Below are 15601 nucleotides of genomic sequence, written 5' to 3' on the forward strand. Positions count from 1 at the left end.
CTCCCCATTAGCGTCTGGGGGGAGGTTAGGTTTAGGCGTGGGAGGTGGGAGAGGTTAGGTTTAGGGTCTGGGGGAGGTTAGGTTTAGGCATGGGGTGGGAGAGGTTAGGGTTAGGGTCTGGGAGAGGTTAGGTTTAGGCATGGGGTGGGAGAGGTTAGGTTTAGGGTTAGGGTCTGGGAGAGGTTAGCTCCTCCAGACCCTAATGGCTGAGCAGTTGACTAATGGTGGAGCAGTTAGGCTAATAGGGGAGCAGTTGCCATAAGCGTCAAAGATGACTTCCATGGGTTTGCATTGAGTTTAGTCGGAAAGCCCAAGTCGTTTCATGTGTCGCTCAAGGGTACCATGTTAGTAACAAGCGACGCACAAGGGACAGGACAAAGCGTCAATATGCGACGCGCTCAGAGTGAGAACGGGTTGATATCTTTGCGACACCCCTTTTTAATATAACGTTAGAGGCTCCTCTATTTAGATTGAGCCATCTTTTACGAATGACGGCTACTGGCCTGATATCATTTTATTATATGCTGTGAGGGCCTTATCATTATTTTGTTGTATAATATATGTATATATTTAGTTAAAACATTTACATGTATTTAGTATTAGTATTTTTTTCATCATTTATTTGTAGCAGTGGAATAAATGTTTTGTGTGCAGTGTCTGTATTGTGTGCATTGCCTGGCTCATCCTTCTCTTCTTTTCTTTTTTTGCTGTTGCTTTTATTTTCCTTATTTAGTGTTTACTTGTTTGTTTTCTCTTGTTTGTATGCTTTGTACGGATTATTATTGGTTTTATTTCTGAGATAGAGACCCAGAATAAGCCCACTTTCCTGTCTCTATCAGCACATTTGGTTGTGTTCCATTTGTCTGTTTTTAAATAGTATGTGCATCATAAACTCTTGTCAATTCATGTCTTACTGTGCTGACTGCTGCATGTACAGTACTGTATAGTGTTTGTTTGCTATTGTGTGTTATAGCATAAATAAAACATCCATAAGCCATAAGGATTTTGTTTTGTTTATCCTTTATTTAACCAGGGTAATCACGTTGAGATTTTGATCTCCTTTTCAAGTGGGCCCTGGCCAAGAAGGCAGCATACAGATAAGTAAACATTAAATACAACATTAAAACCAGTAGCCTGTACTACGAAGCTAGTTTAATGCCTTATCCGAGTAAGTTTGAGTTTAAACCTGGTTTAGCCGTACTACAAAGCAAGTTAACTTTCAATCACCATGGCAACTGACGCTGCAAAGCTAACCTGGTCGCGACCAGGTTAGCTTCAGAGGATAAGATCAAAATCCATGACAGACCCATATAATCGGCTCTCTGGAGTCACTCACCGTTCATATAAGATCGCCATATGAAAAATAGATTGCAGTCAACTGAGAATATAACAAGAAAAACATTTGTGGCTCTGTAGGCTACATAATTAAATTAAGCCTACTTACCACTTTATGTCTTAACAGCTCAACTATGCGTGGAGAAATATGATCACTATTAATCACCGCAGCGCATATCATAGGCTAAACGGAGCCTCAAATGGAGTGAGGGTGATATTCTCCTACATGCCAGAAAAGCCTATACATATAATATAGATGGGATAAATATGGGATAGCCCCAATACTAAATATGCAGGCTTCTTGCATGTTTCAGCTGGAACTGTGTCCTGTAGGCTGTATGCCAATATATGAGCAAAAATAGGCTAGTTTTTATCAATGAAAAGTATGCCCGCATCGTCTCAATTCAGTCCAGCAGTTTTCTCTTTTATATTAGGATATCATTATTATAGCCTATATATGAATTATTCGATCAGTGCAACCACACACACATAATGAGTGATAGAGATCATTATTCATTGAGCATGCTTTCTAAATCTATGGTCTAAATAGGCTTACAGATTGTGGAAATTTATAGACTGAGATTACACATTTAATGTACATTTACACTCGCACAAAGCTGTAGGAGACAGAAATCGCTGATCAAAGTAAATCAAATGACTGATGTGAATACAAGCGGCAGCTTTAGACAGTCCTTCCCCCAACTATATCCAACGCGGATTTTCATTCTGCCATAGGTTACATTAAATATCCGCTAAAATCTCTGATCCCACTGTGGCTGCGCTTTTTCATTCAATGAGGAAATGGGTGTGGAAATGGGTGTGGGCGTGGATCAACTGAGCTGTTCATAATGTGATTGGCTAGTGCACCTCTTTCGCGTGGACGCGCGCCTGTGCACGAGCGAAAAACGTGCGCGTGCACAGGCAGATCCCAGGTCCACTTACACAGTAGAAAACCAGCGTCGTAGTATCAGTTAACTAGATAGCTTTGATCCTGTTCAGTCAAACCAGATCAAAGGGACTTATCGCGGATCTGTTAAACTAGCTTCGTAGTACAGGCTCCAGCACAAGCAAAAAAGACAACCCCCCCCCAAAAACAAACAAACAACAAAAACAAAACGAAGGTTTAGAAGTAAACCCTAGGCCTAGTTTAGATAATAGCATAGCCCTTTAGGCGGTGCTTACTGGATAGTATCCTTCGCGTCAGTGAATAGAGGGTATGCACGTGATGTCACAGAGGCAGAAGTCACTGTAGGGTCACGCCCACTGAGTGGCAGCAAGACTGGCTTGAATGCAGTAATCAGCCTAGATAACTGACACCTGCTGCTCAGGGAGGAACCTGCTGAATGTTTTGCCACTCTGGGCATGTCCGCTCACACCACGTCATTTTCCGTAGCCGCATATGTGCTATGGCGGGCGTGCCCAGCGCTCTGCTCCCAGATTAGTAGTTTTCTTCATTACAAGTGGAGCAGTGTGTGCCTAGCATAAAGGCCTATGCTAATCTATAAACTCTGTAGAAAACGATTTCTCCAAATGGAACTCCATTTCCCATGATCCTCCACCCGCCCACATGACCAACACTCTGTTCCCTCCAAGCTGCTGAGAGTGAGCTTGATTGCAGCAGCCACTCACCTCACCAGCTTAATAGAGCTTGATGGCAGTAGTGTTTGTTCCCCTTTGCCAGAACACAGCTTGCTTGCACCAAGAGCCGTCTACTTGTGTTAACCTGTGTGTGAATGCCAAACAACCGCAGGAAAACAAATCAAATGCAACAGTCACAATAAATATATATTGAACCTGACCAGATTGTCTGGAACTCCCTCCTTATGACCTGACCGTTGTACCGTAGTGGTGTTTATTCCTGAACCTGTTGGACAAAAAAAACTTTCTAACAAACTCTATAAATCTATAAGCTAGGGTTTACTTCTAAACCTTTGTTTATATTATATTAGCTCCGCCCTTTAGGATGTCCCAAACAAACAACTGGTGTCAGACCCCACTCTACCGGTCCCTGGCACCAACCTCCCAAGGAGGCAGTGGTCAACCCTCAATAGATTCAGGACTGGACATGGCCCCTGCTTGGCCAGCCTTCACAAGTGGGGCAGCAGCCCAAGCCCACTGTGTGCTTGTGGAGAGTAGCAGACAATGCAACATATCATCGAAGCTTGCCCTCTACAAAGACTTGAAGATTCAAGATTCAAGATTTTTATTGTCACTCCGTAGTACAAGTATCACGTGTGAAATTCTTGTGCTGTAGGCTCCGTTACAACATATTGCAAAAAATAAAAGATATATAAATAAAAAACAAGAGGCAACAAGCAATAAAGCAGTAAGACACGTATTCACTGCCCATAGTGCAAATGGCATGAACATACTTTAAACATAATTAAACATAATAACATTCTGTTAGGTGCAAATAGCGTATACCTAATTAAACATACTATTGAACATTAGTCATACATAATGGTAGCATCTACACTGCAGTACAGTACGGCTACTACACTATTTGTATATGTTAAGGAGTCTCGTGGCCTGTGAGAAGAAACTGTCCCTGATTTGTGCGTGCTCTTGGGACCCTGTATCTCCTCCCTGAGGGTAGCAGGGAGAACAGACTGTTGTGGGGGTGGTTTGTGTCTTTGATGATCTTCAGGGACCTCCTGAGGCACCGCTGGTTTACAGACCTTGCAGTTCTGGCAGCTCACATCCTGTTGAAGGAGGACTAGTCACTCTCCATACAGCAGATCAGGAGGCAACTGCTTGGCTCAAGGACCTTGCATTCGCTAAATAAATTTAGGCGGTGCTTACTGGATAAGGGCGGAGCCGATCTCATCAACGCACACTGTGACACAATCGGTCCAGTGGCTAATGCCGCATTCGTTTATAAGTGGGATGTGGCAAGTTGCCAGTTGCTACTAGCAAAAATCAAATAAAACGCCACTATAACTCAGAGTTCCTACCCGCAAACTTGGGTATGATTTCTCAACCCCCAGTAGCTCCCACCGCGTCATTTGACGTCATTTCAACATGGCGCCCACGATTGTAAGAATTTAAAACACATTTTTGACGCATTTTTCTTTTCTTTTCAATAATAGTAAGCTTTCAGACCAATCAGCATACCAATACAATAGTTGGTTAAAGTCATACAACTAAACGTTAATGTTGTTATTAGCTGTTAGCTTAGACAGCTAACGGCTATTAGCATCCCATGGTTTTGCGAGATGAAGCCTGAAGCTCGAACGCACGTAGGTCGGAGATGACGCGTTTCTCACTTGCCAGTTGCCAGCTCCTACCATAAACGAATGCAGCATAAGACGGCTGCTGCAGCCCAGGTAGGTGACGTAAGCGTCTGTCCTCCGCCACGCCCCCTCAAGAGGGGGGAGGACCATACCCCCGTTTGGTCACCTAACATCCGCACAGGCTGGGCCTGGGGAGTAGGCTCTTTTCCCCCTTCCGACACACAGATTGAAACACGTCTTGCCGCTTGCCTCAAAGACATCCTCTCCTGGATGACAGACCATCATCTCAAACTGAACCTGTGCAAAACAGAATTACTTTTCATCCCTGGAAAAAACTGCCCCCTCACTGACCTCTCCATCAACATCGACAATACCATAGTTCATCCTTCTCAATTTGTTAAAAACCTTGGTGTACTTATTGACAACCAGCTATAACTCACCCTCAATTACAGCCATCGCCCGCTCCTGCAGATTCTCTTTATACAACATCAGAAAAATCCGTAAGTTCCTCACCACTGAGGCAACACAACTCTTGGTTCAGGCTCTTGTCCTCCCCCGCCTGGACTATTGTAATGTTCTCCTGGCGGGGTTACCCGCATCTGCCATCCAGCCCCTCCAACTCATTCAAAACTCTGCTGCCCGTCTGGTCTAGGAGAGATGCTTTTAGGGGCACGGTGGCTCAGTGGTAGAGCTGTCGCCTCACAGTCAGAAGGTCCTGAGTTCGATTCTCGCCTGGGACACTGTGGGCGCTGTGGTTGTGTTTCCCCCCATATCTTCAGTGCCTACTGCCCAGGTGGGGTATCTCGTCGTAAGGGCCTTTCTGTCTGTGTGGAGTTTGCATGTTCTCCCCGTGCTCCCCCAGGGGGTTCCTCCGTATATAACCCCCCCCACTAAAAACATGCAGAAGATCAGATCGTCATCGTCATCCGACCAGTGACGACAACATCCGAAGTTGGTCCCCGGGCGCTGTACGAGAAAGCGACCACTGCTCCTGGCCTGCCCCCCGGAGGAAAGGACATGCCTGGATGGGTTAAATGCAGAGGACACTTTTCACCGGCCACCATCAGCATGAGTGTGTTGTGGCCGCATGCATGTGTTGTGGTGTTTGTGTGACAATAAAAGACGGGGCTTGTCCCGTTACGGGTCTTCAACCTCCCTAAATTCTCCCATGTCACCCCTCTTTTCCGTCAACTTCACTGGCTCCCTGTCCTTGCACGCATCAAGTTCAAGACCTTGGTTTTGGCCTTCAGGGCAGTCCACCGGTCAGCCCCCCTTTATTTACAATCCCTCGTCACCTTCCAAACATCTCACCGTTCCCTCCGCTCCTTCACCTCCACCGCTCGCCTCGCCCCTCCACCACTTCTGACGCCTGGTAGTCGTCTGTCCCGTTCCCGCCTGTTCTCCTCTCTGGCTCCACAATGGTGGAATGAGCTTCCCCCTTCGGTCGTGCTGGCCGAAACCCTTCCTATTTTCCGCCGGAGGCTGAAAACCCACCTGTTTGGACTTCACCTGGGTCCTCCTTAATGGTTAATGGCTAATGGTTACTGCTACATTTGTTGTTTTTAACTTATCTTAATGTTTACATTTGACTGTTACCCATGTTTCTCTCTTTAATTTGTTCTTATCTGATATGTTCATAAATTGTAATTTTATGTCTTGTAAGTCGCTTTGGAAAAAAGCGTCTGCTAAATGCAATAAAGCAATAAAGCAAAGCAAAGCGTGGTTTACCGAGAAGGGGGGGGGGGGACCTTAGACAGTAACATGCGTATAATAGGGAGAATGAAAACTTCCTAGCCTATTATCATGCTTTTGGGGAAGGAGGTCTTCCCCCAGAGCATGTTATGTTATGAAGAGCCATAAGCCCCCATGAGGACGGTTTTATGGTCCTGGGGACCTATGTGCTCTATTCTTTCCCCTGTGTGAATATTTATTCAAGGGAGAGGAAAAACCTCCTGGTGAAAACGGGGAGCCTCAGGGCAAGCGTAAAGTGCCCGGCCTTCTTTTCCCTTTAGGGAGGAGGGACAGTGGGGTTCTCTCTTAACACATTGAGTGCCAAGGACGTCTGTGGACGTCCTAAAAAAAGTAACGTTCAGTGCCAAGGACGTCTGTGGACGTCCTAAAATCATAATTCATATTATTCCATAATTCTACTGTTTAAGGTCGTACCTAGCCAGTGAGCATGAATCCCTTCAAGGGATCACACGGCGCCACCTTAAAAATCACATCGCAGCTGCGCAGCGCAGCCACGTTAAAACCTTGCGGCGCTCAGAGCCTCCTTGTAGAGTAGGAGTGGTTAGTAGCAGTAGCAATAGCAGTATCAGTAGCAGTAGCAGAGAATAGATTTATAGCATTTAGTAGCATTTAGTAGAATTTAGTAACATAGCGATTAGTAGATTAGTTTGTGAGATTGTGTAGTGAGTGGATTCGAGTGCTTGGTGTGAGGTGAGTGCGTGGGTGGGTTGTGTCGGGTGTGTGTGAGTGTGTGCTAGCGAGTGTGCCTGTGTTAGATTTAGCATTTAGCGTTAGGTCAGGGTAGATAGGATCTGTGTAAAAAAAAAAAAAAAAAAAGTGTCTGTGTGTCTCTGTCTGTCTGTCTGTCTTGTGTGTCTGTTTTGTTAGACTAGCGTTAGTGTTAGACTAGCGTTAGACTAGCGTTAGTCTTAGATTTAGTTAGTGTACAGTTAGACTAGCGTTAGTTAGTTTAGCTGTCATGCCCAAGGCCAAGCGTAAACGTGGTGGGCCGCGCCCAGGGCCTGGGCAGCTCACACTGGAACAGGCTCTCAGCCGTGCTGTTCGGGAGAGAGATCTCCCGGAAACGGACACCGATGAGCCCGAGGAGACAGCTTCATCATCTCCTGACGACGCCAGAGATGAGGAATGGCAGCCCCCTGGCCCTGGACCTAAGAGGCGAACATTCTTGGACGAGGCGGCTTCCAGAGGTTAGAACCTACAGATAGCCTACTTTATTGATCCTTTACAGGAAACTATTACTACTAAAGCTGTAAATGCCAGACGATTGTATGCATAGATGACTTCTCGATTGTTGACAAAAATGTGATATTGTAAGTTCTGATACTGTAAGTCGATTTGAATAAAAGCGTCTGCCAAATGCCGTAATGTAATGTAATGTCTAATAATAAAAAGAAGCAGGAGAAAAATAGAGGAGGTAGAAATGTAAAAAATAAAATAAACACACACCCACACACCTTTTATTATTCATCAATTTATTTTCGTCAACACAAAGCTTGGTAAGAATAACGATCCTGCAATTAGTTAGCATACTAATAATACCATGTAAAATATTCAATTTCAGAGTTGGAGCACAGCTCGGAGGAAGATGACGACGACGTCACACGTCCCCTCACACGTCCCCCCAGCTTCACACGTCGTGCGCGCTTGACCTCCAGTGATGACGGTGAGATGAAGGCCATTTTAGAATTACAATTATTCATCTGATATTGAAAACAAACTTTTTTCCTTCAAGAAATGTCAATATATTTTTATAAACTCACTTTTACTATACAGAAGAGTCGGAGGAGGAGGAGGAGGAGGAGGAGGAGGAGGAGGAGGAGGAGGAGGAGGAGGAGGAGGAGGAGGAGGAGGAGGAGGAGGAAGAGCAGCATCTGCCGGCATCTTCAAGCAAAAGAGGTGAGAAGATTATTGGATTTTGTCAAAAAGACAGCTTGTTTACATATCACAATTGTCTGAAGAAAAACCTTTTATTTCATTGTTTTAGCGGGCAAGTCTCGTCCCTCCCTGGATCCTCCGAGCTGGCGGGATATGGCTGACTGGAGCCCCAAAACGCTGCCATTCACCGCAGTGCCAGGTCCCAGTGCGGCAGCATCACTCGAGTCCGACAAGCCTGTCGACTTTGTGGAACTGTTCCTCTGCGACGAGCTGCTGTTGCTCATTGTCGATCAGACCAACAAGTACGCGGAACAGTGCATCGCTGTCGTAGATGAGCTGTGTCTGCCATACTCCAGGGTAAACGCCTGGCAACCGCTGACCCTGGTGGAGCTGAAGCGGTTTCTGGGATTGCTTTTCCTTACTGGCATCATCAAGAAGCCGAGTTGGGCAGAGTATTGGTCTGTTGATGTGGCGCTTGAAACACCATACTTCGGGAGCACAATGCCACGCAACAGGTTCCAGCTCATTTGGCGGTTTCTCCACTTCAGCGACAATCGGGAGGTCGATGGCAGCAACCGGCTCCACAAGGTTCATCTTGTCCTTGATCTGCTCCTCTCCAAATTCAAGGAGCTGTACCAGCCGTCACAAAACATCTCGGTGGATGAAGGGATGCTGCACTTTCGAGGACGATTACGTTTCTGTGTATACAATCCTGCCAAACCCACCAAGTACGGAATCAAAAGCTACATTCTGTGTGATTCAGCCAATGGTTACTGCTACGCCATGAAGCCATACTGTGGAACTCACAGTACCCTGCAGGACACCGTGCGCTTCCTGATTGCCGGCCTTGAGGGTTTTGGATATCGCTTGTGGATGGACAACTTCTACAACAGCGAGTCAATGTGTCGTCTTCTCCTCGGCCTCCAGATCCACTCAGCTGGCACACTCCGTGTGAACAGGGGAGAACCGCCGTCCATCCGCGAGGTAACCACGTCTGACCTGGCAGTAGGTGAACAACGCGCTCGTCACAATGACACAGTGATGGTCCTGGCATGGCGAGACAAACGCATCATCCGGATGATTTCTACGTCCACCAGGATGAGATGACAACTGTGGAGGTGAGACAAAAAGGAAACAGTGAGAGAGTCCCCCAGAGGAAGCCAGCATGCGTGGTCGAGTACAACCAGTACATGAGTGGTGTGGATCGCCTGGACCAGAAGATCTCATATTACCCATTCATCAGGAAGACTGCAAAATGGAGCTCCAAGTTTGTAATGTACTTGATGCAGATCGCAATGAGCAATGCGTTCATTGTGTACAGGGCACGCAACCCAACGACCAGCTGCAGAACCCTGAAAGACTTCATACTGTCTGTGGTCAAATCCTGGACCACAGATCCCCCTCCTCCTCCAGCCCCTCCCCAACCTCCTCTTCCAGGAAGAACACCAGTCCACCCACGCAAAAGGTCTGCTTCAGCGAGGCTGGATGTGGACTTCGCGGGGCATGTGCCACTGCCAGTGGCAGACCCAGCCACCAAAACAAAAACAATGTATTGCAAATGTGCTCACTGCGCATCCAAGGGACTCCGAAAAGAGACCAAGTATGTTTGCCCAAGCTGTGACCACGTACCTCTCTGCCTGTACCCGTGCTACTTCGAGTATCACTCACAGTGATACTTTCCTCCGACCCACCCCACCCCCACCCCCCACCCCCGCTTCAGCCAGTGATGCAGTGTTTAGTTTAGTTTAGTTAGTGTCAACGAGTGTGTGGGCAGTCCATCAAGCTTTAGTATGTTTATTTGCTTTGACAGTTGAAAAGTAGAGACACTGGAGAGAAAGCTGTAGCGGGATTCAGTCCTTCAAGACTACAGTAACGTTACCTCCAAACACAAACTGCCTGCTGTCTGACTGTTGTCAAGCCGTCCAATAGCAGTGTCATTACTGTAACAAGAATAGTAGCAGTTGTAACACAGTAATAGCATCAGTCATGTGTATGCCTTTTTTTCATAAAATGTGTTGGTTCTTTTGAAAAAAAAAAAAAAAAAAAGCTGTAATCAAATATTTGTAGAAAATAAATGGAAGATTCTTTTCACATACTTTTTGTTATTGACTTGAGTTGAGTTTCCAACCTTTCGTTTGAGGTATTGCATTTTGTTCAACTCTAAGCAGAATTCATTCTGTGGGCTATTATGAAAATACTATGCATAAAAATGTGTTTTATTTGGAAACTACTTTGAAGGTTTTTTTGAAGAAAAGAATACACTGCATGAAATGTTGTGGTGGAATATTTGATTGTTACACACCAAATGAAAGCTTAGGAAGTGTACTTTCATCATAAAAAAAAAAGAAGTTGATATCATGTTTCTTTATGGAGAGATGGCCTGCAACATACACCTTGATGCCATAAAAAGCAGCGTCTTGAAGTTGGACTAAGCTGTTTTCAAATATTTGTAAAAAATAAATGAAACATTCTTTTTACATACTTTCTCCCCCAAGGTAAAGTAGACATTCCAACCTTTCATTTAGGTATAGCATTTTATCACACTTGAAGCAGAATTCATTCTGTGACCTTTGTTTACATAAAAGTGTGTTTATCTCGAAAAGTAAAAAAAAACAGCAGAAAACCCTTGAAAGTGCTCTTCCTTCAGAGGCTGTCATTTCATAATGGAACTGTCTAGAAACAAAATTTCTTCTTTGAGAGAAGCAGGAGTGTCCAATGTTTCATTAGAGTCCAGCCCTGTCAATATAGCCCTAATAGAAAAAATTCTATAGCTGTTTTCAACTGAATGGAAGTGAACCTGGCACAGGCTCCAGACAATTTTACTGAAGCGCTGTGGCACTCAATGTGTTAAGAAGCCCCTGTCAATTTCATAATGTTTTAGGCAAGGTCTGGTCCAGCTGCGCTGGAACTATAGGGGGTGCTGTAAGGAATGGAATCTCGGCGCTGCCCGCAAGCTGCAGCGTCAAAGAAAATTTGACGTTTTTTGGACTTGCATCCATATTTAGAAGAATATTTAATTTTAAGTTAACATTAGGATTATACTGTTGTGATGTCATTATTCAGTATCTTCTCCTTTTCTCACTCACTTTCATGTAAGCACCTGCTCTCCCTTTAGTCGTTTTACACTACAACAGACAGCAACACAGGCATAAACACTGAACTTATTATTATTATTATGGAAAACCAGATTATGATGAAAATCAAACACTTTTGAAGAGAGAGCGTATGAAATAAGATTAGAGCTGGGAAACACAAACTGTTTTTTAATGCATTTTGTTGGTGGTATAAACACAAGACAACCAAATCCAACAATTTCGAAAATCCCATATCTTGCCACCAGGGGGTGCTGCAGCACCCTCAGCACCCACCTTCCCGCTCCCTTGGGTCTGGGGTATAGAGAGCCGCAGGAACGAGTCCGGAAATCATCGATGCTAACACTCCTGGTTCTTCACTGTTTTCGCCTATGGGATTTTTGAATGGGTTTTTGGCGCGATGCTTCTAATAAGGTCTCTGGGCAACGCAAGCTTAATCAAACGTGAACCAGTGTTTAGTAGGGGTGTCACGATACACTCAGTTCACGATACGATACGTATCACGATACTGGGTTCACGATAACGATACGATACGATACGATTTTAACAATATTTTTTTAAACTTGAATAATGACAATATATGACTGGAAAAGTAGTATTTTATTTGAAATGCACAAATACAAAACATGCTGTTGTGGGAAATTGTTATTACAATAACAACTAGAAAAAACATGAGATTGGAGATACTGTAAGGCTTATCTTGAAATAGAATGAGTTACACCGTCACTTAGATTTACTTTGAACTAAAAGGTTTCTCAGCAGTATAAATTCTCATTATGCATCTTCAGTTTTTCTTCAAACTCAAACAACAAGACTTTTCTTAATCTATTTTTTATGCATCTTCAGTTTTTCCTGTCAAGTAAACAGTTTTGCCAGAAACTCAATTGAATGGTTTCTCTCCTGTATAACTTCTCATGTGTCTCTTCAGAGACTTGTTCAACTGAACTACTTTCCACACATTGAACTTCAACAAACAAAGACGTTTCTTAGTCTATTTAAAAAAAAAAAAAAGATTTTTTTTTTTTTTTTTTTTTTTTTTTGCGATATGAGATTTCATCTCAACGATACATATCGTGACGTTTTACTATCGCGAAATTTCGTGGGACGATATATTGTGACACCCCTAGTGTTTAGTAATATCATCTTCACACATGAGGACCACTTTTATGAGTAAATTTGATCGTGGCCAGACACTATATATTGAACGGTTACAAACACAGTGCCCGCAGAAATTTTGGGATGAAATCAACAAAATGGGCCCTAGGAAGAAAATGGAAATACCCATGGAGGTTAGATTAGAAACGGGAGAGTATAGCTCTGACATCAATGTGGTAATAGAGAAATGGGAAAAAGACTTTGGCGATTTATTTTCTGGTACTAATCATTCATCCCTTGATGATGATTTTCTTAAGACTATAACAGATTCAAAAGCAAAGTTGGAGGAGGAAATGAACATTGACTCTTTTTGTTGTAATTTCGGGATCATGTCTATGTTCCCCGGGTTCTATGTTCCCCGGGTTCTATATTCCCCGTTTTTCACTAACCCTAAACGTAACCTCCCCCAGACCCTAACCCAAAACCTAACCTCTCCCACCCCCAACGCCTAAACCTAACCTCCCCCAGACCCTAACCCAAAACCTAACCTCTCCCAGGGAACATAGCAGGGAACATAGGACCCTATTTGGGAAAAGCGGGGAACATAGGACCCGGGGAACATAGGACCCGGGGAACATAGGGATGACCCCGTAATTTCATATTTGAATGCGAATTTCACCGCAGCGGAGGTTAAAACAGTCATTGATAAGGCCAAATTAAAGAAAGCAATTGGAATAGATGAGCTTTCTTATGAAGTCCTAAAGGCTCCAAGATTATTTCGAGTTTTGTCTGAGTTATTTCAATTTTGTTTTGATCATGGCATCATCCCTGTTCAGTGGTACAAATCTATTATAAAGCCTATCCCTAAATCATCTAAAAATGACCCCAAATCTCCACTTAGTTATAGAGGTATAAGTCTTATTAGTAACGTTTATAAACTATATTCTGCCTTGTTAAACAATAGATTAGTTGGTCATTTAGAAAGGTCTGGACTGCTGGTAGATGAGCAAAATGGTTTCCGCAAACAAAGGGCCTGCATAGACCATATATATTCAGTCACTTCTATTATCAGAGCTAGACTTCATGAAAACAAGCCAACATTTGTATGTTTTATCGATTTCCAAAAGGCATTTGACTGGGTCAACAGAGAACTTTTAGAGTACAGGCTCATAAAATCAGGAATAAATGGTAAACTTTATACAGCAATTAAGTCTCTCTATCGAGCACCCACTGCCTGTGTGCAGCTAAATGACTTTAGAACAGGCTGGTTTTCTACACCATTCGGGGTGAAACAAGGCGACGTATTGTCCCCAACGTTGTTTTCAATTTATGTTAATGATCTGGCTATTCAAATCAAAAATTCTAATTTGGGTATTAAAATTGATGACTGTAGGTATTTTTTTATATGCTGATGATATTGTTTTACTAGCCGAATGTGAACAAGATCTGCAGAATGTTAATTGGTGTTTCAGATTGGTGTAAAAAATGGAGACTTGTGATAAATCAGGAGAAAACGAAAATTGTTTATTTCAGAAAACACTCTGTACAAAGAAGTTCATTTGTATTTAATTTTGGATCAAACACATTGACCTATGCAAATCAGTATAAGTACCTTGGCCTGACATTGGACGATCACCTGACCTTCAACCTAGCTATAGGCACTCTATCAGACTCAGCTGGCAGAGCTTTGGGCTCTGTACTGAGCAAAGTCAAAAACTGTAGAGACCTAGGCTTTAAGTCATTTACTCAATTGTATAGATCCTGTGTATGTCCCGTTTCAGACTATGCAGCTGGGGTCTGGGGCTTTAACGAACAGACCAAATCTAATACAGTACAATACAGGGCTATTCGCTCCTTTTTGAGAGTTCATAAACGTTCTCCAATAGCAGCCATTTGTGGAGACATGGGCTGGGAACCGTCAAATGTCAGGCATAAATGTGAAATGCTTCGTTTATGGAACAGACTGGTAAATATGCCTGATTATAGGCTGACGAGAAAGATTTTCAATTGGGAAACATCAAAACTATCTCCCTGGGCCAGTGAGGTGAAATCTTTTTTACATTTCTGATTTGTCATTCATATTTCACAATAGACTACGTTGTAATATTCAAGAAATTAAAAAAGCTTTCTTCCAATTACATAAAGAAAAATGGACTATAGAAATATGGAATAAGCCTAAATTAAGAACTTATTGTCTTATAAAAAATACTTATGAAGTAGAAAAATATGTGGAACAAAATCTATCCAAAACACAAAGATCTCTCTGTGCCCAGCTACCTTGCCTCTTGCCATAGAGACAGGTAGGTTTAGCGGTGTACCTGAGGAACAGAGACTTTGCCTGTTCTGTGATCTAGAACAGATTGAAAATGAGATTCATTTTAGGTTCTTCTGTCCTCTGTATGATGAATTTAGACATGTGCTTTTCGAGAAAATGAGCTTGCTATATAATGATTCTTTTTTATTTGGATGATTACAAAAAATTTGGATTATGTTTTAGAAAGGGAACATTCCATGCAGCCAATTTCATTTCTAAAGCCTGGGAAAAGAGAAAAAATATGCTGTATATTTGATTTGAGTTCTATAATATGTACGTTTGTGTATATGTATCCAGTGTGGATATGTTTATATATGCATACACACTGTGTGTGTATGTATGCATACATACTGTATGTTTGTGTCAAATTGTTTACACACCATGCAAGATTGTTGTCTTTAGTGTCTTATAAGCCCATGCGGGCTGAGCACCCTGTGTGCATGAGAATAAAAATATCTATCTATCTGAGTTTTGAAGCTTTTACGTGCCGTTAAAAGGGCGGCTAGCTAGCAAACAGCTAAATGAGACTACACTGTTGAGTCGACGTGGATATATACATCAATAACGTCATCACTTCAAAGGACGGACACGGAAATGATCTTTCCCTCACCTGGTTCAGCCCAGGGTAATCAGTGCCCTGCACAGCAGCGCACACATCAACAACAGTCCAGGTTGACTGGTGACGTGACGTGGAAGCCTATGCGACACTGTGTGTAGTTCTGGATTAGCTTAGCACAAGCTTTTTAATTATAGGGCTCGCATTTACGCTTCAAAACTCATTAAAGTGGTCCTCAAGGTACAAGGTCAACTTTATTATCCCACAAGGGGAAACTCAGGTGGTAGTCATACACGTCTGTTGCAGTACATGTCGTGTACACACTATATACACATAGCCACACACATGG

General features: G+C 43.3%; 1 protein-coding gene across 1 annotated transcript in view; it reads left to right on the forward strand.

Annotated features, from left to right (window-relative positions):
- Positions 1-14736, forward strand: part of LOC310792252 (uncharacterized protein) — a gene marked incomplete at both ends in the record, with an annotated part of 55034 nt that extends 40298 nt beyond the window's left edge. Inside the window, one exon of the mRNA XM_083653977.1 lies at positions 14677-14736. Within this exon, the coding sequence (XP_083510103.1) occupies positions 14677-14736 (60 nt within the window). The remainder of the gene's footprint in view (positions 1-14676) is intronic.
- Between the last annotated feature and the right edge of the window lie 865 nt (positions 14737-15601).

The sequence above is a fragment of the Poromitra crassiceps genome (assembly GCF_964638095.1).
Source record: "Poromitra crassiceps genome assembly, chromosome: 17".
Classification (NCBI taxonomy): Eukaryota; Metazoa; Chordata; class Actinopteri; order Beryciformes; family Melamphaidae; genus Poromitra; species Poromitra crassiceps.